This window comes from Typopeltis vanoorti, chromosome 25 (genome assembly GCF_054136105.1).
Source record: "Typopeltis vanoorti isolate ZY-2024b chromosome 25, IOZ_Tvanoo_1.0, whole genome shotgun sequence".
Classification (NCBI taxonomy): Eukaryota; Metazoa; Arthropoda; class Arachnida; order Uropygi; family Thelyphonidae; genus Typopeltis; species Typopeltis vanoorti.
Window position 1 is genome coordinate 13,890,353 of NC_143573.1, and position 26,852 is coordinate 13,917,204.

At 34.9% G+C, this 26,852-nt stretch overlaps 1 protein-coding gene across 1 annotated transcript; it reads left to right on the forward strand.

Moving 5' to 3' along the window:
- The first annotated feature begins 1,376 nt into the window (after nt 1–1,376).
- LOC150092559 (uncharacterized) lies at nt 1,377–25,046 on the forward strand. The gene is made up of 27 exons (XM_090414712.1): nt 1,377–1,512; nt 2,074–2,091; nt 4,264–4,406; nt 5,311–5,442; nt 6,932–7,102; nt 7,248–7,436; nt 7,895–8,037; nt 8,731–8,914; nt 9,697–9,902; nt 11,252–11,420; nt 11,519–11,692; nt 11,828–12,025; nt 13,858–14,075; nt 14,206–14,312; nt 14,509–14,789; nt 14,925–15,045; nt 15,167–15,431; nt 15,861–16,155; nt 16,261–16,473; nt 16,579–18,207; nt 18,493–18,630; nt 18,756–18,980; nt 19,384–19,669; nt 21,277–21,434; nt 22,003–22,251; nt 23,034–23,793; nt 24,585–25,046. The coding sequence occupies exons 1-27, from the start codon at nt 1,404–1,406 to the stop codon at nt 24,875–24,877; spliced, it is 7,074 nt and encodes a 2,357-aa protein (XP_090270838.1). The 5' UTR covers nt 1,377–1,403; the 3' UTR covers nt 24,878–25,046.
- The last annotated feature ends 1,806 nt before the right edge of the window (nt 25,047–26,852 follow it).

Genomic DNA, 26,852 nt, shown 5'->3' on the forward strand with positions numbered 1-26,852 from the left:
ATAGGGGTTAATATTTTTCTCTTCTCCCACCTTTCCATATGTCATATTCAGCGACACAATTACTCACGCAGTCTGACTGGTATTAGCCAATGAAAAAATATTCTTCGCTATTCAAACACTTCTGGCATGTTATAAGATCATTACAACAATGAAAACAAGTGGGAAAAATAAATATTTTAATATGAGTAACCATCTTTTATTGATGAACAGCGTAATATGGACACCAGTATGTAAAAACTTGGCTCCACATTTAAAACTTAAATTTTAAAATTAAAACTCCACATTTAGCACAGAACAATAGAATTGTTGGGATATTTAAACAGTAAAATATTTCAGACTTTAACAATGAGGTATAATCGATGTAAGAATTTCAATTTATTGCTCGCAGTCGCAGTTTGATTTTTTTTTTGTCTGTTCAGTACAGGGGGTTTGAAGTCCAGTGCTTTTATTAATTTTATTAACAAAAACTTGTTCAGTACTTTACGGACAAGCAAGAAACAGTTTCTAATTCTAAATTCTAAAAGCAACTGAAAGAACATTTTCAGCAGTGACTAAATAAGAATAAAAAAGAAACCAACTACAAACTCCTTCGATGAATGGACTCCTTTTGACAAAAGAAAAATTGAAACATTCATCAGCTACAGATTTTATTATTTCTGAAGATTTAATTAATTTAGCAAAATAAGATATATCGTAAAACGCCCCAAATAGTGAAACGAAAGCAAATAAAAATTTAGTACCTTTTTTTTTAGTACTTTTTCCCGCATAAGTTAGTACTAAATATTTTTGCTTGGTGGTCACCCTGGGTACTAATTGTCAATTATTAATTTTAATAATTGGTGTCGTGTATTATTTATTCTATCTTGTTTCTATGCTATGACAGAAACGCATGCCTCTAGGAGCAACTTTTCCACTATTGAAAAAAACCTAAGGGATCTAAAGGACCCACGGAAATTTTTTGTCAGTGGAATTTTTTTTTGTTATGTTCAAAAACATCAAGAAAATGCGTATACATTCATGGTATTCTTCCATCCTAAAGACATATTTAGAGCGACCAGAGCAAAGATCAAGCATAGGTCACGCTTGTATTTCAAGACAGAAATAAGAAATTAAAGCGGATATTTAAGATTACACCAAGACACATATACACGCAAACATGTTTCATAATAATTCAAGTATAGACGCCCCAGGTAGAAGCAGACTACTTGACCTTCACCATGTGAACATCTTATCACCATCTTAATGTGGAAACAATCTGTTTCCACATTAAGTGCCTCTGAGGATGAGTTAGACATAGTTGCCACACAGTGAAGGACATTACCCAAACGTACGATACTGTTTAAAGATTGCTGAAATATTTGTCAATCAACTCTTGATCGAATACGCGATATGCTAAACTGAAGATGGCCATCCAAACTATAAAAGCTACTGGAGGACCTCCTAAAGTCAGCTGTTGTGTCTTCAACGCTCCAGCTACGATGTTTGTCTTCCTACTTTGTGCGGCTTTAGCTGGTAAGTATGTTGTGATTATGTTTTGTCATCTTAATGTTGGGTAATGCCAATGCTTGTATTGGTGGGGAAATAAACGAAATATCTTAACGAAATTTAAAATTAATTTTAATAAAATGTATTTTTTCTAAATCATAATAAAGCCATTTTAAATTATGGAAACAAAATTTAATACAATTTTTCATGTCTCAATACGAAGGCTACTGTATTTTATTGAAGTTTAGAAAATACGTGGAAATGCATTAAGATGAATTTATTAATTTAAAATTCGATTTTTTTCTCTAAAATTACATGGCTGTTATATGTCGAGAACGAAATGGATATATTAAATTTATAACAGATGTTTGGGAACGATATAAATTATACAAACCGAAAGATTTAAAACCGTTAACTCCGACAGTTAATGTTTAGACGTCATCAACAAGTAAAAATTTTACCAGTCTAAAATGTAATTAAAACTAACAATCAAAGACTAACAATCATCGTATTTCAATAGTGTTTTTGCATATTATTAAAGATCGTGCATTATAAAATGCTAATATTAGTTTTACTTTTTTCTTTCAGCATGCGTCTCTGGAAGTGGTAAGCATATTGTCATTATTAGATATAATTAACAGCAATTAAGTAAATTATCTCGTGTGTGTGTTTCTCAGATTACTTACTTTAAATATGTCTATTACTTTAAAAAAAGTTAAACATAATGCATAAGGGACTGTGTTAGACTTAGCTGTGAATTCGACGTTATGATAGTTTTTTTCTTTTTTTGTGGAAGTGGGAGGTTATGATGTTAGAAAGATACCTCTATCATAGCTTTTTACTAAAGTTTATAAATGCAATTTTATCAATTAGATATATGTACATACCATTAATTTAAAATTCAAAACAGAATAGCTTCAGGGGATAAGTATTTTTTTCAAATGTGAATCTTTCCCACGAAAGGCTACGCAACGTAAAGTACACGAGTACCATGAGTGGGCTAATATTCTAGAAATCCTGTTTTATAGACCAAACGCGGTACTTTTCTCAAGGCCCTTTATTGCTTTAATAAGCAGAATTGCGGTGGCCTCACACCCGAGTATGAAAATAATTTCTCACATTCTACGCAATCACTTTGACCAGCACAAGACATTGAATACTTAAGATACTTATTTGATGCACATGAAATAAGTATCTTAAGTATTCAATGACTTTAGTTCAACTCTTGGCTTAAACGGATGTATCTTTGCTAGTAAAGTTAATTATTCAATGATTGTTTTCTCTCTAAATGATGTATTAAAGATGGCATTTCTTAAGAGTTAGAAAAGCTCATAGAATGTTAGCATTAGTCCTGATAGACGACAACTGATATTTTGTTACTCGTATTCTTGCAAACGCTTTTAATTTGTAATAGCAATTCGGAATTATTTTAGAAGCCTTCCTAAGAACTAATGATATTTGAATTTGCCCACATTAGTCTTGAAAACATCCAATCATTATGTGGAATTCGAACCTTTTGGCTTCTGTAAAATATTTTACGAATCTTCTTAGATTTGAGTTCTTGAAATTGGTTCATCAATAATTTGATTACACAGTGCAGAACTATCGTAAATTAATCTTCCTGTGGTTTTGCACGTAGTATAGCACTTTCGTCTTCCTGATTTTCTTCTTTTTTTTTTTTTTTTTTTTTTTTTTTAAGAAGGCGAAAAGCAAACGTACATTTCCAGACTCATCGTTAACTAACGATTATTAAAATATACATTTTCATGGTTCAAGTCATGGACAGTGCCATGACTTGAACCTCTGTAAAATAACCTCTCTCTGTTTTGTGCACCTCTAAGAAAAATAAAGAATGAATGAGGAAGTAAAGTAATGACATATTTCTTTAAAGAATTTGGAAACAGTTTTCCTGTCATCTTCTTTTATAACATATTAGAATATTCTATACCCAAATATTCATAAAATTATTATAACGATGCGTATTATATTAGTAATTTGTAATACATAACAATGATTCCTCCTGTGTCCCCCATAATTTCGAAGTAATATATGTGAGTCATGAAACTGTTTCTTGCCAACATACTGCTATATTTATGAGCATTTAGCTTTGCATAGACCCGATTTTGGTTAACTGTAGCTTAGTAAGCATGTGTCCGCGCGGTTAGCCTAGTGGCTGTGCGCTTCGCAATCATATGACTGGGGAAGGAGTGTCCCAGGTTCGATTCCCGTCGAAGACGCGAGAAATTTGAGGTTCTTCCTCCTCCATAGCCAAGTTAGCCGGTCTTGGGCGAGGGCAGTAGGGGTTTTTCCGCCAATGTATCTGGCGTTTTTCATCCCGCAAGCAGGCAATCCTTGAACACATGGATCTACAGCCATAAATACTTAACCCCCCATGAGGGGGGGGCTCAACTCGCCCCAATAGGGACGGGGAAGAAAAAGGGAGGAAACTCCATATAAATAAAGTAAGAATGTATCTAGTAGTTTCCCCAGTTTAAAATTGATAGGATACACTGGAATTTATTCAGAAAGAAAAATCTCCATTATTTTGTCCTACCAACACAAACTTCGTGCAGTGGGCCCGAATGGATTCAGATATAATCTTTTCAAGAAACTTATAGATAGCACGATCCCCGGCGACTTCAAGCAGTTATGATACAAATAACATGAAAGTAATAGTAATAACTTAATGGAATGATACGTATATCAAATTTTAAAGAGTAAATAGAGCAATTGTGTTTGTTGGTTAATCCTCATGTCGAGTGATATTTTGCATTGCAGGCTATACGTTTGGCCATCAGTACGTTTACCAGTACTATGGCTACATTCAGGCCGGATTTCCTGGACTCAAACCTCAGTATTCGGTTGTTGCTTTTGAAAGTGACGTAATTGTTCAACCTCGACAAGACTACTGGATCTTCAAGGTATTACTTACACCTAATTCTACTTGTATTGCATGCTAAAGTTTGAATTGCAAAATTAGTTAAGGATTAGACGAGCAATATATGGGCCAAGAATTCATAAAGACGATTTTCAGTTGCAATAAAATATCGTAATAGATAACTGCTATTTTCAAAGTTTGTAGATCAAATCTGTAATGGTAAAATCTGTCTAAACCAAAAGTTTCCAACCGAAATTGAATGCAATAACTACGGGGCTGTTAATTGTCTATAGTCCATCCCCATAAAACAATTTATAAGTTCACAAATGGAAACCATACACCAATATTCCACTTTTAAACGACGATGAAGTAAAAAATATATATGCATATATCGTATTTCTTTATTTTAATATTCGTAATATTTATTTGGATAACACAACACATCCTAAATGTAAAAAGGTGCGTATAAAATCAATTGCTGTTGCTCTAATACTATCCCATCACAGGCAGCTTATCTTCTGTTTAAATTTCTCATCAACAGAATCTTTCCGATGTTCATTAGTCTCATTAAGCTTCTGTCACCAAAATAAAAATGAATACTTTCTTTCTTAGAACTCTAACAATCGAAAATGCCTTGAAAAAATAAAAAATCGTTATTAATGTGACGTACTTTTGAATTTCGCAATTCATAACTGGCACTGATATTAGTAACGCTGTTGTCTACTGTATATATTCTCAATAATTTACATTTGATAAAAAGTGTTTTCTTATAGAAATAATTTTCCAATGTATTTGAATTTTATTTTACTAAAGGAAGAGTTCGTATTATATTCGTCTAATTAATACATAGCTGTTTATGCAACATAAATGCACATATATTAATTTTCATCTATATTAAAAGTCGTTAATAACACCAATTAAAATTACCTATTGTTATTTCCTTTCAGATAAATGACATAAAGTTCGGAAAAGAGAACGATGTCATTGATAACATTGAAGAATACGATTTTAACTTGAAGGACAATTTCCAGCAGGGGTTCCTCACGAAGCCATTCAAGGTCCACTTTGAAAATGGTCTGGTAAGTCACCACGATCATTTTTGTGATTTTAGTATTTATGTTAGCATTAAATAAATAATATTATTCGGCAGATAATATCGCATTAAGAACGATCTCATATCTCTAAACCACAATAAGCTACGTGACATGATGCAGAAATAGGAGGGAGGCCTTTATCCCGCAGGGATATCCAAACATTAGATGGGGGGGGGAGTGAAGAATCATTAAACACATGACTCTGAAAGCTTTAATTAAAATCTAACCATTCTGATCTCTATGTTAACCTAAAATATGCTGACACATCTCGATTTATAAGTTAAAAAATGCTTCAATGCAATCTCAATCACACATACAAAAGACCAAGGAATTTTTCGTTTGTGAAACGTTCAACAATATTATTTTTCTTTCCTATCTGACATCCGTTTTCGAGATTTCAATTTGTAAAACCACTTCGTAATCATTCTTCTAAGTTACCAAACCCAGAAGAGATGTTTAGAAAACTTCATTCTTACCTCTATTATCATGAAGTGAAGTATCGGAAGGCAAAGACTTTAATTCAGTACGAATTCTTTAAATAACTGACTAGAACAGGACACGTAGTGATTTATAGAGTGGATTATTCAATACAAAGGACAGTTTCAATAATTGCTTGTTATTAATAACTATAGTATTTACTCTTGATAAAAAAAAAATTTTTTTTTTAAAAAACCAAGTTTTTATTTCTTATGGGACAGTTAATTTTTGAAACAGCAGCTTGAATGAATAGTGGATAGATTTAGTATATGGAAATGTTTGGACTAGTAGAAAGTATTCAGTGTAAGATTTTAAACATAATGGACGAGATTTTCTTATTTGTTTTGAACTAGAACAGATATTTAATAATAGCTTTTGACACAAACTTCAGTCTCCTCTGCAATTATACTGATAAATATTGTAATACAATGTGCCCTTACACTAGTAACTGGGTGCGTACATGAAGGTCTGTTTTTTAACAAAATATTCACATGTCTCGTGGCACTTCTCTTGCATTGAGATATATTTGCTGTTTTATAATTTTAACATGAATCAAAAACCCGCATCATGAAAGAATGTCTTTATTCTTATACTATATTCACAAAGGCATTAAGCGCAAGTGATAATAATCAATATTGGAGAGGAAATATTTGATGTTTTTTTTTTGCTCTGTTTTTACTCAACCTTCGAAATGGAAGACATGTTTTAGTATGCTTGGAGCCGCTGGCTCTCTACATTACCCCTTACTCTATGTTTTGCGTTTATTAACGTTTTTAAATCTCTACTGAATTATGGATATTTCAGTAGAGATAAAATTCATGCTTCCCTCGGATAATCTTGTTCCTCTACCAACGCTACAAATACAGAAGAGTAAAAACACATTTCTTATTCCCCTCTCCTCAGTTTATGCATAGCTAAAAAGTAAATAAAAATTAGAAGCAATTAGAAAGTTGAACCTACAACAGCACATTTACATCAAACAAATATTGTTTTGCAGGTGCAGAAATACCAGGTGTCCAAAGATGAGCCAGAATGGTCAGTCAACATGAAACGAGGCCTGTTGAACTTCTTCCAGTTGAATTTCGATAAGATCAATCCAGTAAAAGAGACCAAACAAAATTACTTCCGTAAATCAGACTCTGATACTGACTACTACAAAGTTATGGAGGTAATTTTTCGTTTTCATAACTTTAAGCTAAGAACAACAATGAAAAAAATGTTCCCTTGAACATTCTAGCAATGGCATTTGGTTCAGCGCTTCATTTTTAATGAAAATGTTTCCAGTGCGTCACGTTTGTGTTGATTTCTTTCAGGATGGCATCGGAGGGGAGTGTGAGACCGTGTACGTGATCACAAGTCAACCAAACGAGTTGACACCGTACTACAGCAATGTCTTGAACGTAACCAAGACCCGCAACTTCGGTAACTGCGTAGAAAAACCTTATTGGGCAATTTCCAGCTGGTATGGAGACGACTGCGTGGAATGCGAATCTGACGAATCGGTAAGTTGCAAGATGCCACTCCTTGAATTTGAAGTATTAAATATTTTATATCCCAATATTGGTTACGAATGCTGTGTCAGAATTCAATGCAGTTTTAGTTTTATTTTAAAAAGAATCTGAATGATCAGCCATTACAATTCTCCTTATTATCGAACGAGGAATATTTCCGAATTTATAAAGATAGGATATTTATCAGAAGCCTAACTAACCACTGGTTCTGAAAGTTTTAATTGCTCAAACTGTTCCTTTAATTTTAGGCATTTTTTCAAAACGTATTTCACTTACAAAGCAATAATTACAGTATTCGTATTCAGTTGGATTTCTCCTAGCTTTTAAAATTAAAAACGAAATCAGAAAGCAAAATTTTACGAACTATTCTACTGCTAAATGTATGCAAGTTTTGTCTGACATGTTTCTTGTATGTATGCATTGCAATATTATATTTTACCCCCTTTTAGAATCCCCTTCACGGTAATGCCATCTACAACTATGACATCAGGGGTGATCTTAAAGATTACGTCATCGAGTATGCATACACTGAAGCCGATACTGTTTACAACCCTTTCGGAGATGAAGGCCAGGAATTTCAGATCCATCTAAAGTAAGTATTATTAGCTAGGAAAACAACTGCTAACTAATTTGCTCTGTAAAACGTTTGCCCATCATTTCAATGAAAATTGAACTTGATGTTTGTTAAGTAACTTCTTGATAACTGCACACTTAGAGACCATGATTAAGAACTAAAATATTCAAGTTTCATCCATTCTTATATTTTATTGTTGTGGCAGTTAAAGCAATTAAGAGCAGTAATAAATCCAATGGGCTTATTTTCAATATTAATGTTTGTTTTAGTAATTCGTTTATTATTCATTGTTTTTGCTTCTTGAAAAACGAGTATTCTACATGTTACATTTAGCATTTTTTACGGAAAATTAAACATGAAACCATTTCCCCATGTATCATTTTAAACAGTTTTTGCTCATTTCATATCATCGCGATTTAAAAATTGCAAACTAATGCTTGTCGAGTCCAAATTAACTAATTATGTAAAGTGTTCAAACAATAATATAAATACACTTGCATCAAATCTAGAGGACCCTACTTCGAAAGATGTGTGGGATAGCACATAAAAATACCTTTTAACTTACGTGGGGGGGATACAATTAAAAACATTTTGATCCCACTTTCTATCGGTGGATTTCGTATGCATTAAGTTGTCACTCTTTAAAAGTATCTAAATAGATTTAACATTTTATAATGGTTCAATTAATACACGCATTGTTTCTCTTTACAGTCGTACTCTTGAACTTGTTGACGAACGTCCACTGGACCACGAATACATGGTGGAAGATTACGGTGAAACCTACACTTCCTTGATGTTCCAAATCGAAGACGAAAGAGAAAATGGCAGGCAAGAAATGCTGAAAGAGCCTCACTACTTATACAATATCATGGGATATTCCGCTTCAATCAATGAGGTCAGTGCAAAATAGAAAATTATACCAGTAATACCCTCATTCAGAGAGAAGATTCTAACGAAATTAGTTGCTTTCAACGTGTTGGTAACAAATTTGTTCTGCAATAGGTGAAAGTCATGTCCACTTTTGATAAGATATATTTTTACACAGACCAGAAAGACACTACATTTTTGAGTTTCGTTTACTTTGCAATTTTAGATACGGAACTCTTGCAATTGAAAATTCGGAAATATGCTGATGGTGACATGATGATACTACTGCTTTCAATTATTTGTACTAATTTCTAAAGTGGTGTACACGATTGTCACTTAAAGAATGCAATAATAAACATAAATGATAAAAATTAAATATTATTCTGCTTTTAACGTGCATTTAATACTTCGCTTTTATGAGTAAAGGACATTTTTAAATTAAGTGTCAATATTATTGTTACGTATTAATAATAATAATAATACTCTGTGCGTCTGGTTCTCCTGCATGAAAAATGACCGAATGATGACCTGTTATGGCCAAGTAACGTTTTTAAAAAACCGACCTCATGTTAATCCTAATTAATGTTTTCTTATTTTATAATGGAAAAATCTGCTGCTTGTCCTTATGAGGATCAGATAACTTCAGCCGACGCGAATAAGATGTTGAAGAAATTAACGACATTTGGACTTAATTAAATCCTTTGATTAAGCGCGTTCAAAAATCAAAATAATTTGAATGTATTACTATTTACTCTTAAATAATCAAAAAATCTGAACACATTTTCTTAATATACGAATATATACTTGCAGATCAAGAGCTTGTTTAATGAACTTGTTGCCGTACAAGAAATGGAAGACTTTTCCACAGAAACCTTGGATAAACACAACGCACCAAGGAAATATCTGGCTCTAGTGAAGGCTCTTTCGTCTCTCTCCTATCAACAACTGGAAGAGGTGTATCGAACCTTCGGTGACTATCACGAGAAACGCATCACAGGAAAGGAGGGACTGGAACGGTGAGAATCTTAAAATTGCATTGAAGTATCTTTTACTTATAATTCATTTAATTAATTTTCTTGTCCTCAGTATCACGAAAAAACTATTCAGAAATTGAGAAGTACATGCATATTTTAATACGCGATAATACAAGATAGGATCTCATCATCGGGTATACTTTCCAAATAATACCGAAAGAACTAACATTTACGTAACAGTATGATAACTTTACCATCCATGTATCAGATGGGCTATAACTCAGCCTTTTTATGAAATCCATTATGAAGGTCTTCGCCTCCCGAAAGGTATTCAAAGCCAGATCTTTCCAACCGAAGGCCAAATTAACGCGTTCAACAGGATATAACTTCGTCTTGGCCATTTCTTTCTAGGGACTTCAGGAATTTTAATATCAGTTTCACCCAAGAAAGGTCGGAAACCTCTAAAACATTTGGTGTCATGGGTGAGCTAAAAGTTCAGTAATTGGAAGTCTGTAATCCCCAAAGACTGTTTTGTCAAGCTCCTTTCAGGCCTCCAATAAGCATGGTGATAGTTTACTACCACACGATAAAAATCATTTATTATTTTTGTTAATTAAGATCTCCTACCAACGAGTTTCCACCCATGAAATCTAAAATTTCGAAAACTTAAGACTAAATTTTAACTCTTTATATTTCTTCTTACGAGAATACACTGGGATTTTTGTTTCAAAAAACTTGACCTAAAGGCAACAACAAATGATAATAAAAAAACTGATAGTTCACCACATTACTTGCATTTGAAATTATAAACAATCTAACCCGAACAGTCATTAGATAACACGCTAAGCAGTGCCATTTTTCATGCTATATGGTTTTATCAACACAAATGAAATATTTGTATTGCAACCTGAGTTTCATTCTGTGGGTTATGCTGAAAGATCAACTTGACATTGACTCCAAGAAACAACACTTGAAGTGCCTCAGTAGCGGCACTAAATATATGTAATGAAATTTTAAAATTGCATTTCCGATTAAAATTAAAGTATTTACACTATTTAAAATATTCAGTGTTTAAGTCTGAAGATTTCATTGTGATAACACAGAGGTGCGGACCTAAATGATTTGTCAAAATACTTTCGAGTTGCTAGTAAATACAAGTTTGGAAAATCCCTTTGAATTAGGTCAAAGCGAAATAAATTTTAAGGTCATAGATTTACCATCGAAAACTATGCCCCAACTATTTATTCAGAGAGGGATTTTGAATTACTTACTATGCATAGTTTTCTAGCGAAATATTTAAAGTGCCCTTTTACTTAAGTCATTTATTCATCTTTATACAAAGCAGAATGCTATTTTCCATACGTATATATGTTTACATTCTTCTGTTTCAGCCAAATATTTTTGGATGCGCTTGCTGTTACCGGCACCAACCCTGCCATTATGTTTATCAAAGAGCTCATTGAATCCAAACTAGTTTCTACACAGGAAGCAAAATACTTGATTCAGTCTGTAGCTTTCCATGTTAAGGAGCCATCTGAGGAACTCTTGGATGAAATATACGTAAGTTTTTATTTAGGTCGTTCATTTTAAGGATTTAACAAATTGGTTCGTTAAATTATTAAAGGAAATGCATGTCTTATGTATTTTTATATTTACAGGAACTATGTGACTCCTCCAGCATCAAACAAGAGAGAGATCTCTACAAGACCTGCTACTTGGCCTTCAGCAACATGGTATACCATTCCTGCGTTAAATATTACGACGATGACGAAGAACACGTGACCTTAGAAGAGAAGCAATGCTCTCCAAGGATCGCCTCAAAATATTTCACAGTAAGTATTCAAAATAATTAGGCGCCATAAATATGTCGACAAGATATTTTTTCACTTTATGATATTTACAACCTTTTAGCGTGTACCTACAATGCAAGTCCTAATTCTCGTCTTCTCTTTATTTCTCCTCTGTAGAATCTCTTCCATCAGAAGGAAGCCGGTGTTCATCCTCGTGGCTCCAAAACGTTTATCCGAGTTGCTGGAAACTTTGGTGTTAAGGAATCCCTCTACTATCTGAAACCTTATCTGACTGATGACGAAGACTATCCAGTTCAGCACAGAGTGGTTGCTATTTGGTCCCTTCGTCGGGTAGCCGATAAATATCCCGAAGAGGTCAGTATTCCAGTAGATTATAAAACTTCTTTTTCTTCCAAGAAGAAGATCTAGAATAGACACAATAATCCTTTTGAGTTTTCCATTCTTGTAAAGCATTCAAATGGACAGAAAATAAGATATCGTTATCCCAGTGTATTATAAGTATCCCGAACTTAACTATTCGAACATATTGACAATCTATTACAAGGAACAACTGCTACTTTGTCGTCTAATATGAGATATGAAGAGAAAGTATTACCAACAGATCATTTCGGCTTGCTGGATTGCGAAACGTTCTACAAAACTCCGAAACTTGTTCCCATTTTGTGCAGGAAAGGAAAAATGAAGATTTTTCAAAATGATTTTTTACATTTTAGGATTCGATTAAGAGGGTAATTCTTTATTTCTACTTCTTTATTCCTTGCGCTCGAGAATTTTTGGGCTATACGCCTCAACTCTTGTCCGCCTCAGTTGCCAGTGGATCGCTTCTGGCACACTGACATTATTAATAATGTACTTATCCAGAAGATGTCTCCAGAGCCACTCAATTGGAAATGTAAGAAAATATTTGTTTGTCGCCAAAGACTGTTTGGTTTACAAGGAAAACTATCGACTCAGTGTTTTATACTTCATGTATATGAACGGGGATAAATCCATAAGACCTTCCGCTTGAAATATAAACATCACAGCAGCCACTTCAATGTACATCCATTTAAGCACATTTTTCCATACATACTGCGGATCCACTTTCAGCACAACATGATCTGCCAGAGACTCCAAGTATCCCTACTTCATTATTCGAGTTTTTCTAAGCTTTATTTAAGATTATGAGATTCTCATGGGAGAAAGAGGTTGGAAGGATAACTCATCCTATTTTTGCTCAATGTTTTATGTCATCTATACGTAAGTAAACCTATTCTATCGCCGAGATCTGGAAAACCTTATTACTTGAAAATATGGAACCCTGATAAGAAAGGTTGGGAGTCGCATTGTTATGTGCGATTGCATCGGAAGAACTATGGCCATAAGTGGATTTCTTTTAATATTTTCATGGTGTGTCATTCGTCGGTTTTTCTGTTTTGTAGAGAATCAAAATTTCCAGTCAAAAGATAGCTAAAACAATGTCAATCTCCTTATGTGTCCTGCTAAAACAGACTGAAAACCTTTAAACGTTCGATCCAAACCCGAGTCTTTCTAACCCAAGAATACAGCTGTTCTTACCACCACTTCGCTATGGTCAAGCAAATATCTATCAGATTTGTTTTTCATTAACACTGAGGAAAAATGGAAATCTCTATCACCCTACAATAATGTGGTTGGGGTAAGGGTTTACACAATAATAACGTTTTTTTTAAAAAAAAACTACTCTCTAAACTAAAATGGAAATATTTCAAACCACTTCTGACTTAAAATAAACAAAATTATATCACAGACGATAAATCAACTAAGCTGCTCCTATATATATTTCTCGTTTTTGCTACACTATACTATAAATGTATTTCAAATTTATAAAGCTTAAAAATAAAATCCGCTCATTTCTGTTATTCCCCCAAATGAAGTAGGGAGAGGCCGTTAGCCCTGACCAACTTTTTGAATTTGAATAAAATTCGGTTAAGTTGTTCTGCCATTTGCAAGCAGACGATTATTAAAATCAATAAAATATCCCTATTTCTATGTCATCACCCGTTACAATACGACGGACAAGTAGTAAAACTAATTAATCATTTTGAAAAATTCATGGTCTGCTTTAAGTTTCAATGTTGCTAAGGCCATAACTGTGTCGTGTTCAAGATTAAAATAGCACTGAAGGTTTTAAGACAAATGGGAAGCTTACCTATCTAACTTTGCAGGTACTCCGCTACTTGGTTCCCATCTACTATGACACCACAGAGGACCATGAAGTGAGAATCGCTGCTTTCTCTGTTATGATGTCAACCGAGCCAGAACGCTACGAGTTGGAGGCAATTGCCCGTTCTTTGGACGATGAACCTGACCAGCAAGTGGCCGCCTATGTGTACAGCACTTTCTACTACCTGGCTAACTCAACGCATCCCTGCCACAAGAACATGTAAGAATCGTTAATTAGTAAAAAAAAATTCAACAAAAATATTAACAGCCTATAATCTAAGTAAACTGGCGTATTTATAATGTCAACGGTCTAAAATTGACATTTCTAAAATGTTTTTTCTAATATTTAGATCCAACCATTTGAATGACATGTCCTATATCCTAGAGGAATACTATGACGACTGGACTGACATGGATTCCACCGACTCTACCAACTTCTATGATACAGGATACGATGGTAGGTAGAATAGAAGCATCGTCTCCTTATACGTCATTATGTATGAAAATTCAAATCAATTAAATTTAAAGAATCTCAAAAGCAAATAAATTACACCTGGCTATTAGGATAAACTAACATTTTTAATTGATTTTAAACTAACAATAATACTTAAAATATATTTTATTGTAATCAAACCGTTCAATTTTATTTACAGAACAATTCGACTACGGTGGTTATACTCAGTTTTCTTATATCGCCAGTAACACAAGTTACGTACCCCGATCCGCCAAGCTGAGGATGAACGACTACATATTGGGTCAATCATATGATACTTTGACTGTTGGATACCATGCAATGGGTCTCGAAAAGATCCTTGATAAGGTTTTCGGACCAGAGGGACTGATATATAAGAAATCTGGCTATGGAGGCTTCCACGGCAAGTCTTCTCGTGATTACAGCACAGTTGAAAGGGAAATAAATGAGATCAATGAGAAGGTAAGGCATTTGAAGGAGGATCGATCTCAATATTAAGTGCAGTAATAAAAATATTATTTGAAATAATATCGATATAATTACGTAATTCCTTTATGATAATCAATAGTGACTTAGTCCATGTTATTATTTCTATAGCTCGACATAAATACTCGGGAATACGATCGTACCGAAGGTGAAATATACGTGAAGGTCATGGGACACCAGCTCATTCTGTGGCAATTTGATGAATCAACTATTGATAGTCTCCTAAGCGAAGGTTAGTTTCATATAATAATAAAGAAAATTTCTTCTGAAAATGCGTATATGCAACGGTTTTGCTTATGTTGATATTTACATAAACTAAATATCAATCAATATCCTTTTTTTAATTTCCGCAGACTGGAGCAGCCTACCTCAATATCCATCCGCTTGGAGTGAGTTTTTCCAAAACGATTACAACCGATACACTCTCGCAGCTGCCAAGATGTACATCGTCCCCAATGAATTTGGCTTACCAGTAGTTTCTAGTCTAAAAGTCCCAGTCCATATGTTCTACAAGAACAAGGATTTCAAGATTGATCTTTTCCCCGGCTATACTAAAGGAGCACAATACTCCGAGCATGGTCCTTATGATGTCAAAGTACAAGTTGATGGCCATCTAGTGTAAGTACCTGAAAAATGCGTCTTACAATCTAAAAATAAAATTCTGTAGAGTTCTTCAAACTATGTAACAGTTGACCGTATTTTATATAACGATTTAATGCAAATCTAAAGAATTTTTCGATGTTTCCATAGAGTAATAGCTGCATTTATCATAATATGAGTACGAAAGCACACATTATCAATACTCACGAATAGTATATGCTAGGGCATCAGGAGCTGAAGCTTAATGTATATTACTGTGGTGAATCTCGCAGACATCTACAGTGCACACTCTAGAAACTTGATTTGAATGCCCAACTCTACAGAGATTTCGTATTTGATCTTGATGTAATTCAAATATGTATTATTTCTTAGTATTAGGGTGTTATAATGAAAACAATTGATATGAGATTAATGTAATTGATTTACGATAACATTTTGTTTTAACAGCGTACACAAGGAGATTTTCCACACCTTGAACGTTATTCTACCACACGAAGAAGTTATTCTTGGTGCTGGAGTCCACCGACAAGGCATACTTTCCTTGCCTGTAAAGGCCGAAATAAAGGTTAGCTTTGCTGAACCAAAGATGTCATTTAAGTACATACCTGAAGTTCCTCAAGATATATTCCACCACCATGCAGAAGCTTTCACTTACATCGAGTCTTACAGTGACAAAGCACCAGTTCCACGGGAAGAAAGCAACAATTACATCCCACTTCACAAAGAGGAAGAACTGGAAGAGGTAATAATCGATTTAAGATTTACCTTATACGAAATTTGGTTATTGATTGCTTGTTAACAACTATTCCACGATCAATTCACTCATTGGTGCATTCTTCTCTTACAGAATGAAGAACAGTATCTTCATGATCTCCTTGGAATTGGTTTTGATGTTAAGACTCAGTATACCGATATCTGGAATGACGATGGATCCTGGTGGAAGTTCTTTGAGGACAATGACCTCCGTCAACAGTTCTACTACTTTTTAGCAAACCCATATTTCCATCCCTATAGTATTGATGTTGCATTGACTCATCCACATCAAGAAATGACAGAGGAGGTATGGAAGCAGTTTTAGTTTATCTTTTTCTGAAACTTGAAAACTTTCTTTTCTTGTTCTTTGACAAGAGTTCATACTGATCTACTTTTTTGTTTTGTTCTGCAGATAGAACTTGCTTGGCAATTCGAATATAAGGACGACGCTAGTGAAATTGGAGCTTACCCACACGGATCTGGAGCCTGGGGAAGTAAAAACCAGAAGAACGCTCATTCGTACAATTCCAAATACTGGGGAAATGAAGAGCAATATGATATTCCTTCCTATGGTTATGGAAAAGGCCTAAAAGGTGGTCGTACCCCAGGTTTTGGAGTTTTGAAGAGCAGAGACCAGAGTAATATTTATTCCCATGTGTTCGGAGGATGGGGCAATAAAGGCTACAAGAATAGCCATACTTATGGTTTCGGAGAGAATGAGGACAGCGACGATTACTCATATGGTCCTAGCTACTGGAGTAAAGGTAAATCAGGCAGTGGTTATTCCCATGGTTTTAGAGGTTGGAACAAGGTAGGTCAGAGAGAAGGTCGTTTCCATAGCTCAGGCGGTTACAAAGGCGAGAGTGATTCTCGGTTCCACGGGTCCCATGGTTTCGAAGGTTGGAATAAGAAAGACTACAAGAACAGTCGTTACCATGGTTTAGGCGATTATTATAGAGAGAAAAGAGATGCTCATTCCTATGGTTCCAAATACTGGAGTGATGAAGACAAGAGCTCTGCTTATTCATATGATCCCAAATACTGGCATGATAAACATAACAGCAAGGCTGGTTCATATGGTTCCAAATACTGGGATGAAGACAAGAGCGGTCCATATTCCAAATATTGGGGTGATAAACACAAGAGCAAGACTGGTTCACACGGTTCTAAATATTGGGCAGAAGACAAGACTGGTCCATATTCCAAATACTGGGATGAAGACAAGAGCGGTCCATATTCCAAATATTGGGGTGAAGACAAGAGCGGTCCATATTCCAAATATTGGGGTGACAAACACAAGGGCAAGACTGGTTCACACGGTTCTAAATATTGGGCAGAAGACAAGACTGGTCCATATTCCAAATACTGGGATGAAGACAGGAGCGGCCAATATTCCAAATACTGGGGTGATAAACACAAGAGCAAGGTTGGTTCATACGGTTCCAAATACTGGGGTGATGAAATGAAGAGTTATGCTCCTTCATACGGTCCCCATAGTTTTGGAAGTTGGAGTAAGAAAGGTCACAAAGATAGTCGTTCCCATGGCGTTGGGTATTACGGAGAAAAAAGTTATGCTCCTTACTATGGTTCCAGATATTCGGGAAAAGAAGACCAGAAATATGACCGCTTCCATAGCTTTGGAAAGATGAGTAACAAGGATCACAAGGATCGTTCTCATAGCTTCTGGGATTATGAAGGCCAGAGTCACCTCCCTTCGTATGGCTCCAAATACTGGAATAAGGAAAGCGATGTTTCTTCCCATGGTTTCGGTATGTGGGATCATGAATATGAGAAAACACCTCTTTCGCACGGTTCCAGATACGAGCAATACAACAAGTATGAAGACAAATATATTCGTGCACCAACCAACCAGAAATTCTCTGCCTACATATTGAAAGGCCAAGTTATCGGCCACGGACAGCGAGAACGAAAGATGGAAGGACACATCGCCTATCTTTATAGTGAGGACGACCTTCATCACAAATTCGATGTTTACTACAAGAGGACTCCTTTCTATTCTTCGGAGAGAGACGGTTACAAGGTAATATTTGTTTGCAATTTATTTCAGATAAAGATTCTTTAAAACCGTAATTAATTTGTTCCTGTAGTGATCTATTTCTAAATATCCACTTTTATACATTAATTTGTAAAATACATCTGTAACTTCGCATGATTATATTAATTGAATAACTTTGGATATTAAGTGAATCTGAGAGAATCATAACTACTGATAATTAATTAGCCTAAATAAATAGTATTAATTATCGAATAATCAATACTTTCTAGTAAATGGCCGGCGTTTATAGATTCATTTATCCATTGACAGGTTCATGCAACTGCTAACTTCAGATACCCAGACTACGACTTCCAGAAACTTTATGACCTGGACACCAGGAACATGGAGCACAAGGTTGATGCAGATATTATGATCCGTTTTGGACAAGAGGGCAGTGCAGATAAGAAGGTATGTGCATTAAACTGAATACTACTTATGATACCCAATATAACAGTAATACGTTTTGCTCCAAATATGTAGTATTCACTTAGTGTTAAATTGCAACTAACTGTAATAATTAATTTGATATGTAGATCATCATCCAAGGCATCTTCGAAAGAACCGAAGAACAGGAAGAACTTGAGAGTGAACGCCAGCAACCTGTTACCTTTGAGGACTTCAACCCCTATGCCTACTACTACCAGAAGTGCATGGAAGACCGTAAGGAAGATGACCTCTATTACAGTCCCTACTGTCTGGAATATCTGAAGGCAGTCACACAACTTCACCAGTACACCTTCGACATTGAATATGAAAATGTAAGTAGTATCTTGCAAATTACAGGGAATTTAGAATAATTAATTCCTGTAACAACTCTAAACTAAACTCGATTCTGAATATTACAAACTGATGATGAAATTTACTGTATGTTCAAATATTTTTTTCCATGTTAGCAAGTGCTAACATGGAAAAAAATCAACGAAACAATACGAATCTACAGTTCCTAATGTCTATGAACTTAAGTTCAAAAGTATGTAATTTACTCAATCCTTAATAAAATAAGCATTATTTCATCTTATTCCTTTTTTACCATAGAAATTCGACGAAAAAACAAGATCGAATCCATATGATATTAAGTTCGATAAGTTACATTATTTAAACAAAATATGTTTACATTCCTATAAAACAGTAGCTTTATAAAATCTGATCTTAATGTTCCAGGTCCCCATGGCTGTGAAGAATTACACCCTGAGAGCAAGCGAACTTATGAAATACTATTGGTTCCCCTACATGGATAACAATGTTTATGAAACCGAAGTGTCTGGAAACAGAATCCGAATCGAAGCCAACTACTCTGTCCAGGATCCTATTTTAGACATCAGAGTGTACAAACCCTACGAAACCACCTACTACACCCACGTTCCAGCACTAGACTGGCAGCCAATCACCACCACCCCCATGTTCGACTACTCCATTCTTGATGAACTTCTTCCCATGTACGAAAATGGTAAGCATCAGTACTCAAGATGAGATGCCTGCCTTTCCAGGTTATTCTTAAAATAATAATTAAAACATGTATTTCTTTATATCAAAGATCACGGGTAGTATATCTATTCAGAATAAATCTAAATGAAAACGGATTATTCGGGGTAATAAACGTTTAATGCTAAACGTCAAGGAATGCGCACACAGTACCTCTCACAAATACTCCCGTTTTCCACTTCCAAGAAAACGGGAGCATTTGGATTCTTCATTTAATCACATTGGTACACAGTCAACTCCCAAGTGCCGAGAGTTACTGCAGTTAATGGACAACAGTCCAATTTAATATAGAAATCACAAACTTCGGTCAATTTGAAGAGTAGACCATTTCTTTCAGTTCAAGGCACAGACTGAATAGAAACTACGTTCCACTTATGTAAAAATGAGCACACCAGTCTTGAAGTTCTAAAGCTATTCAGAGTGAACTAATGTTTACTGGAAGTTCAAAGTCGCATAACAACTTTTCTTTCTCATTTCTGTAACAAGAAATTTATGACTACACTTACATTAACTGTTTCTCTACAACTTCGCTTGGTGTCGCATCTCCAAATATGATTTTTGCAAATTTAATCAAAGGTTTTTATAAATTAAGACAATCAGACACAAAAGAAGAAAACAAAAAGGCAAATACATGCACAGTGGTTCGCCATTATCCTAATGAGTTCGCTATTAATGCTAATTGCCAATGTAACTGAGAAGTGATGTAGGGTTGAAGCGGAAACAATTGACTTATCCCCAGCTATTAGTCAGGATTATCATGTTAAGTTCTGTGCCTCAAAGTCTAGGACATGCACACATCACCCAGGAGCATTGTATTAATTGGCTGAATACTCAAGGTATTGTGAATTAAGGCCGAAGAAATTAAAGCACTGAAATCAGTATATTGTCTTGCTTGCACGTGTTCAAGAAAAACAGTTAGTGTTTTGCTTTATAGGAGGAATTCAAAGTTTCTTTCCATACTAATTGAGGCGAGGAAGGTCCGAAGAATAGCTCATATATTCTTCCCTGGCTCATTAGAGAGTTAGCACCGCATGAGTAGATAGCTCGTTTATTAATTGCAAGCAGAAATTTTGATTGCAGAATTTCTTCAGATATTTGCGATAGGTTAATTTCGGTGTGATTAGTCTTTAAACCTACTGGATGGAATAGATTTCATGGGCCCGCACATCATTACTCGACGTCTAGACATCCTTTCCTCTGCATGATAACTATAATCGACTACAAATGGTTATTTCCAGAAGTTAAAGATTATATCACGGATTAAAAAACGTAAGAGTGTGGCGACAGCAAGAACCTTTTTGCGAAGTTATTTTTGGTGCCAAAAACAGTGTTCCGACACCTCGGATGGGGGTGGGGACTACTTAAATGACAAACATTCTCCTTAATTCCCCACGAAAACCTTCAATATCAAATTACCTTAATCTGCTCCTTTCGAGTGCATTTTATGCTCTATTTAAGGCTATGATGATCTTGCTTGCTTTTGTATTTGTTTAAGGACACGCTGACTATCAGTGTCTCACTTAGTCGTGCTAATTAAGACAACGCACTACATCATTTGCATTATTTTTCCAGCTGACTGTTTTGTTGAGCACAATACCGTCAACACCTTTGACAACGTGACCTACGAACTCCCCTCAACTCAGTGCAGAAAAGTGATTGCCAAAGACTGCTCTCCTCTGGAACACTTCACAGTAATGGGAAAGAAGATCTCTCATCCAAGATATGAAAAGGTAAATTAAACCTTTTAGCTTTATTTTTTTTCTCTTAAGGTTTGAACAAAAAAAAGTGGCTAGGGAAATGAGAAATTTATAATCGCGTAACACGAGATAGTAATAATTCAATAATATAATTTTGAAACTTTCGACCCCCAATATGTGATATTGGATGAACAATTTTATAGACTTTAATTATCACCCTACTTCAACACACTCACGTAACTAACGTCAACATTTAAAGGCTGCAAGTAGAAAAGTTTACGAATTTGTCATACTATTACTAATATTAATTACTAGTTTTAATAATTTAACGTTACTTAGAATATTTAGAGTTGAAGTGCGTGCGCGTCAAGTTTACTTTATTATGTTCTTATCTTTAAGTCTATTTGTTCATTCCACTTTTACACATCGCTGCAGTCATTAGATGATAAAAGACACCATATAACGCACTATCCAACTCTATTTCAATTATTGGGAAAATTCGTATATAATTAAACAAAAATTAATAATTAGACAAAAAACAAAATTTTGAATATTTTAATAATTAACTGCTCCATTTAGTATTATTATTTTTTCAATCCAGGCTGTTAAGGTGTTCCTTGGAGATTCCAAGATCGAAATCCATCCTGGACACGAAGAGTCAGGTCTTGTCGTCATCGTAAATGGTCAGAAAGTTCCAGTGACAGAAACACACACCTATTATCATGATGATCCAGAAATTCGTGGTGATGAGGCAGTTTTCACTATCGACTACAACGGTCTCTACTACACGGTAGATTCCGATATGTACGGAGTTACTGTTTACTATGACGGAAGGGCTATCATCGTCAAGGTGAGCAACAAAGAATTTTATGACTTTTAATGATACGCATTCGTAGAGATACTATATAAGTAGTTTTCCAACCAGTACAGTGAATCAATGATACTTATTCAGGCAAGTCCGTTCATGCAGATGCTTTAATAACACGTGCCACTTCCCCTTCCTCATTGTGCCATTTTCTTGGCCATCGATTCTTCGAACTGGCATCAAGCATCCCTAACTGTGCTTATTGAAGTAAGAAACTATCATTTGTTCATAGTTCGAGTCCAAATCTACTTATTAAAGTTTCCTACGTTCTTCATTATCCCGTCTAATATTGTTTGGAGTGATCTCTGTTAATACATTTTCTATAAATTGGCAAGTAATAAAAATTTCACTGTAATAAAGTTATGCATTCTTTTTATGTTTCCATCCATGCACAGTTTAAAGTATGTAAGCCGATCAAGCTTTAGTATTTATAATTCTCCTAAGTATTGTAGATTTATAATTCTCCTAAGTTATCTCGTAAACTTTCAGTTTAGAACAGATGCAAAATCTGCATATCCTAAAAAGATAAAATGCTATTGCACTTTCTCAACTAGAACTTTATCTAAAAATAATTTTTCCTATGCCTAGAATGATACTACTTTCGCAACTAAATTAAACAGATAATAAAAGAGGTGATTTGTAATAGACTACAATACTTCTTCACTGCACTAAAACGATAAAATAAATAAGAATTAAGCAAATTTTCGAGCATAAGAATACATTTCCCTGAGATCTATACTGTATATAACCATTTTGTTTTTAATCAGGTGTCGACCTACTACCAAGGCAAGATGTGTGGTCTGTGCGGAAACTATGACGGTCAAACTGAGGATGAATTTGAAGGTCCAAAGGGATGCGTATACCAAGACCCCGAAAACTTCGCTTACAGTTACATGATTCCTGAACAAGGTTGTGATGTACCTCGTTTTGATAGGTGCGATACTCGCCGTCATCAATACTATCAGCAAAAGCATCAGTACTATCCTTCAGAGCAATATCCTGAGTACTTTCACTCCGAGAAAAAGCACCAGTCCTATCCTTCAGAGCAATATCCTGAGTACTTTCACTCCGAGAAAAAGCATCAGTCCTATCCTTCAGAGCAATATCATGAGTACTTTCACTCCGAGAAAAAGCACCAGTCCTATCCTTCAGAGAAATATCCTGAGTACTTTCACTCCGAGAAAAAGCACCAGTCCTATCCTTCAGAGCAATATCCTGAGTACTTTCACTCCGAGAAAAAGCACCAGTCCTATCCTTCAGAACAATATCCTGAGTACTTTCACTCCGAGAAAAAGCACCAGTCCTATCCTTCAGAGCAATATCCTGAGCACTTTCACTCCGAGAAAAAGCACCAGTCCTATCCTTCAGAGAAATATCCTGAGTACTTTCACTCCGAGAAAAAGCACCAGTCCTATCCTTCAGAGAAATATCCTGAGTACTTTCACTCCGAGAAAAAGCACCAGTCCTATCCTTCAGAGCAATATCCTGAGTACTTTCAGCCACAGCAAGGAAAATGGGAACATCAGTGTAAGTGACTTTTAATTAAACTGTCGTGTTTCATGATAAGTGTTTCGATGAAATATGCAAGTTAATTGAAATTGAATAAGAAATAATCATAAAGTTAATTATGTTTTAACATCAGAATATTGCAACAGTAACAAAGCGAAACTCCTTAGCAACTGGTTACTACGAAAAGCATTTTAAAAATATTACTATAGTACATTTTAGTTGTTTAAACTAAAAATAATCCATAATTATAATCCAATATAAAAACTATTTAAAAGGAATGATTTGTTTATTGTTTCTCCATTTATTAAGAAAAAACTGCTTCTGCAGTAGTTGTTTCGGTGAAATAAATGAGTTGCTTTTACCAAAAACTAAATTTTGAGAGTAATTTCTAAACAAACATACTTTAAAATATTAAGACTGTTTTGTTATTTTTATTGTATTAACTGATTTGGTGTTGCTCATTTCTATTGAGCTCTTTATTGATTAAAAATTCCGTGTCGTACCAACTTTTCTAATTAAAGTAGCAATATTATGAGTACTTTCACCCTTAGAAAAAAGCGTTACTTTATAATCTGAAGTGGTATCCCATGCAGTAAAGATTAAAGCAAATTTTGGGTAATTCGTGAAGTTTATACCGTTGTCACCCGAGGCGAGTCTAATAATATACAACAAACGAATAGTACACAATTACATCAATTTCTCTCGCTCATTAAAAAATACAAATTCGAAGACATATTTCCTAATTACTACAGTTAAAATCTGTGAATGGATTGCTCTTTGATAACTAAGATTTTTTCTTCTTCTTTTAGATGAAGAGAAAGGTACGTGCACCGATCTTGGCAATTACCATGTTTACATGAAGCAGAGCCGAATGTCATACGTGTGCTTCTCCAAGATCCCGCTACCAGTATGCTCCTCCGGTTGTGTAGAAACCAATCGTGTCACCAAAACTGTCCCCTTCTACTGCGTGCCCGAAACCGACACTACCGCCAACTACCTGAAGAAGGAAAGCTCCTACCGCGTCTTGGATGAGCTGAAGATGAAGCCCGAGAATCACTACGCGGAAGTGGAGTATCCCGAAGACTGCCGTAGCACTCACTGAAATCGTTGAGCTGGAATGGCAGTCGTGGCTCTCTAGTTTCTTCGTAGCTTTTAATTTCCGTCCAGTTACGCTGTAACCAAATGTGTAATTTTGCTTTGATCGTCTTTGATCAGTCTGTACAAAAGTATGCTTGCCGTCCATTTCAATAAACTCTCTTTCCTTCTCTCAATGTTTTGATTTAGTTATTTTGTTGATTATCGAAAATGCACAATAGCAGTCACATACTCGCACATCTTTCAAATCACATCAGTGTTGATTCACTGCATGCATTCTACAGCAAAAGAAAACAATCTAATCTGTAGTCTTTACAATCTACAGATAAAGAATAATAAACGGAACAGACTGCGGGATATTACCATTCTAATGAATTCATTTTGACTCATCTATATCGTTAAACCCAATTTTTGTTTTTCTCCGAGAATACCAGATCGGACACGCACTAAGGATGAGTGACGGTTGCATTTATTTTTGCCAGAACCAGTGAGGATTAGTGGGCAGACACTAACCCTCACTGATGTGAATCATGAAGCATGCCTCAACAATTTCCAAGTTAGAGAGGGGTGGTTAAGCAGTTTTGTACAAACCTTTGTTCTTGATAATTCCTTGACGGCACACCAAAGAACAAGTAATACGTTTACACTGATGGTCGACCATTGGATACTAAAATGATCTGTTATATCTCGTTCTACTTTAACGATTCTGTTTAGTACTTGCCGAGAACAACAAGTTATTGGTTAACAAACTGGACGCATGCATTCATACGCACCTGATAAATGACTGAAATAAACAGAAAAACAATTACCTTGACCTTCCTTCATAAAATACTAAGTTGTTTGTTCTAAATCAACTGCGTTACTTATGTAATAAATCATTATTAGAAATATACAGTTGAATTCTGCTTCTCATAAGTGGAAAAGGGAGATCATGTATTATTTCAAAAGCAAGAATAAATGCATATTCGATAATGGAATTCAAATATAGAACGGAACTCCCTTGCTCTATGTTGCTTTGAGATCTAGAAAGTTTATCGTGTTTATTCAGCTTCTAATGTCACTTTAGCGCAAATACATGAATCACTATTTTAGACAATTGTCGTAGCATTATCTGCAAAAATTAAGCTATTTATATAATGGTTACTCATTAATGTGCCACACGACTATTTAGTCGCTCTCCAATATATAATAACTTATCATTGATATTAACTAACTCATCATTAAGATACCTGATACTGTGGCGGTGAAGATTAGCTTTTATTGGATATTTGGAGCAGTAAAGAGGAGTTGTTGGGAATCATCTGTAATGCTCAGCTCGAAAATATTCTTATTTCACCATATTATGGATTCATCACCACTAATATTCGCATATTGAAGTGTTATTACGGTATCATAAAGCACGCCTAAAATACAACGTTAAATTAGAAATTAAAATTAACACATTAAAATAAACTGTTTATTTCAATTAGGTGGACAGATGTTTTTGTATTTATTTATATTAGGTCATACTGATAGTCTATTCTCCTCGTATACAGTAAACTGTACTAATAGCCGATAGTTGAATGTTTATTTAATATAATTCAAACAGTTGAACATTTTCCTTCTCATTACGTGAAATGTGGTATTTTCTGGTATTTATATTTCGACTATCTTATTTTAAGGTTAATGAAAATGTACTCTGTCCCTTTTCCTAAACTCATAATGCTAATTCGCTGTTTATCGAGATTTTAAAAAAAAATCGAAAAAACGGCTTTTGATTCGCGATTTTCACTGTGTGTTCTCAATAGAAGGTTCTTCGCCTGGAAACTGGAGTTTTTAGTCCCTCAGAACATGCAAAACCGGCCCCAGTGAACACACATACACACGGATCTACAGTCATAAATACTTAATCCCCCATGAGGGGTCTTAACTCGTCCTAAAGGGAGGAAACTCCACGAATAAATAAAATTTAATTAGGTTATATTAAAGCTACAAGGATCACT

What these genes read in the sequence shown, in the direction of transcription:
- LOC150092559 (XM_090414712.1), top strand. Translation starts at nt 1,404, where the DNA reads ATGGCCATCCAAACTATAAAAGCTACTGGAGGACCTCCTAAAGTCAGC. An exon ending in GGAAAGGAGGGACTGGAACG is followed by an intron (nt 9,903 to 11,251) that starts GTGAGAATCTTA and finishes CTTCTGTTTCAG; the next exon opens with CCAAATATTTTTGGATGCGC. An exon ending in AGGGCAGTGCAGATAAGAAG is followed by an intron (nt 18,631 to 18,755) that starts GTATGTGCATTA and finishes TTTGATATGTAG; the next exon opens with ATCATCATCCAAGGCATCTT.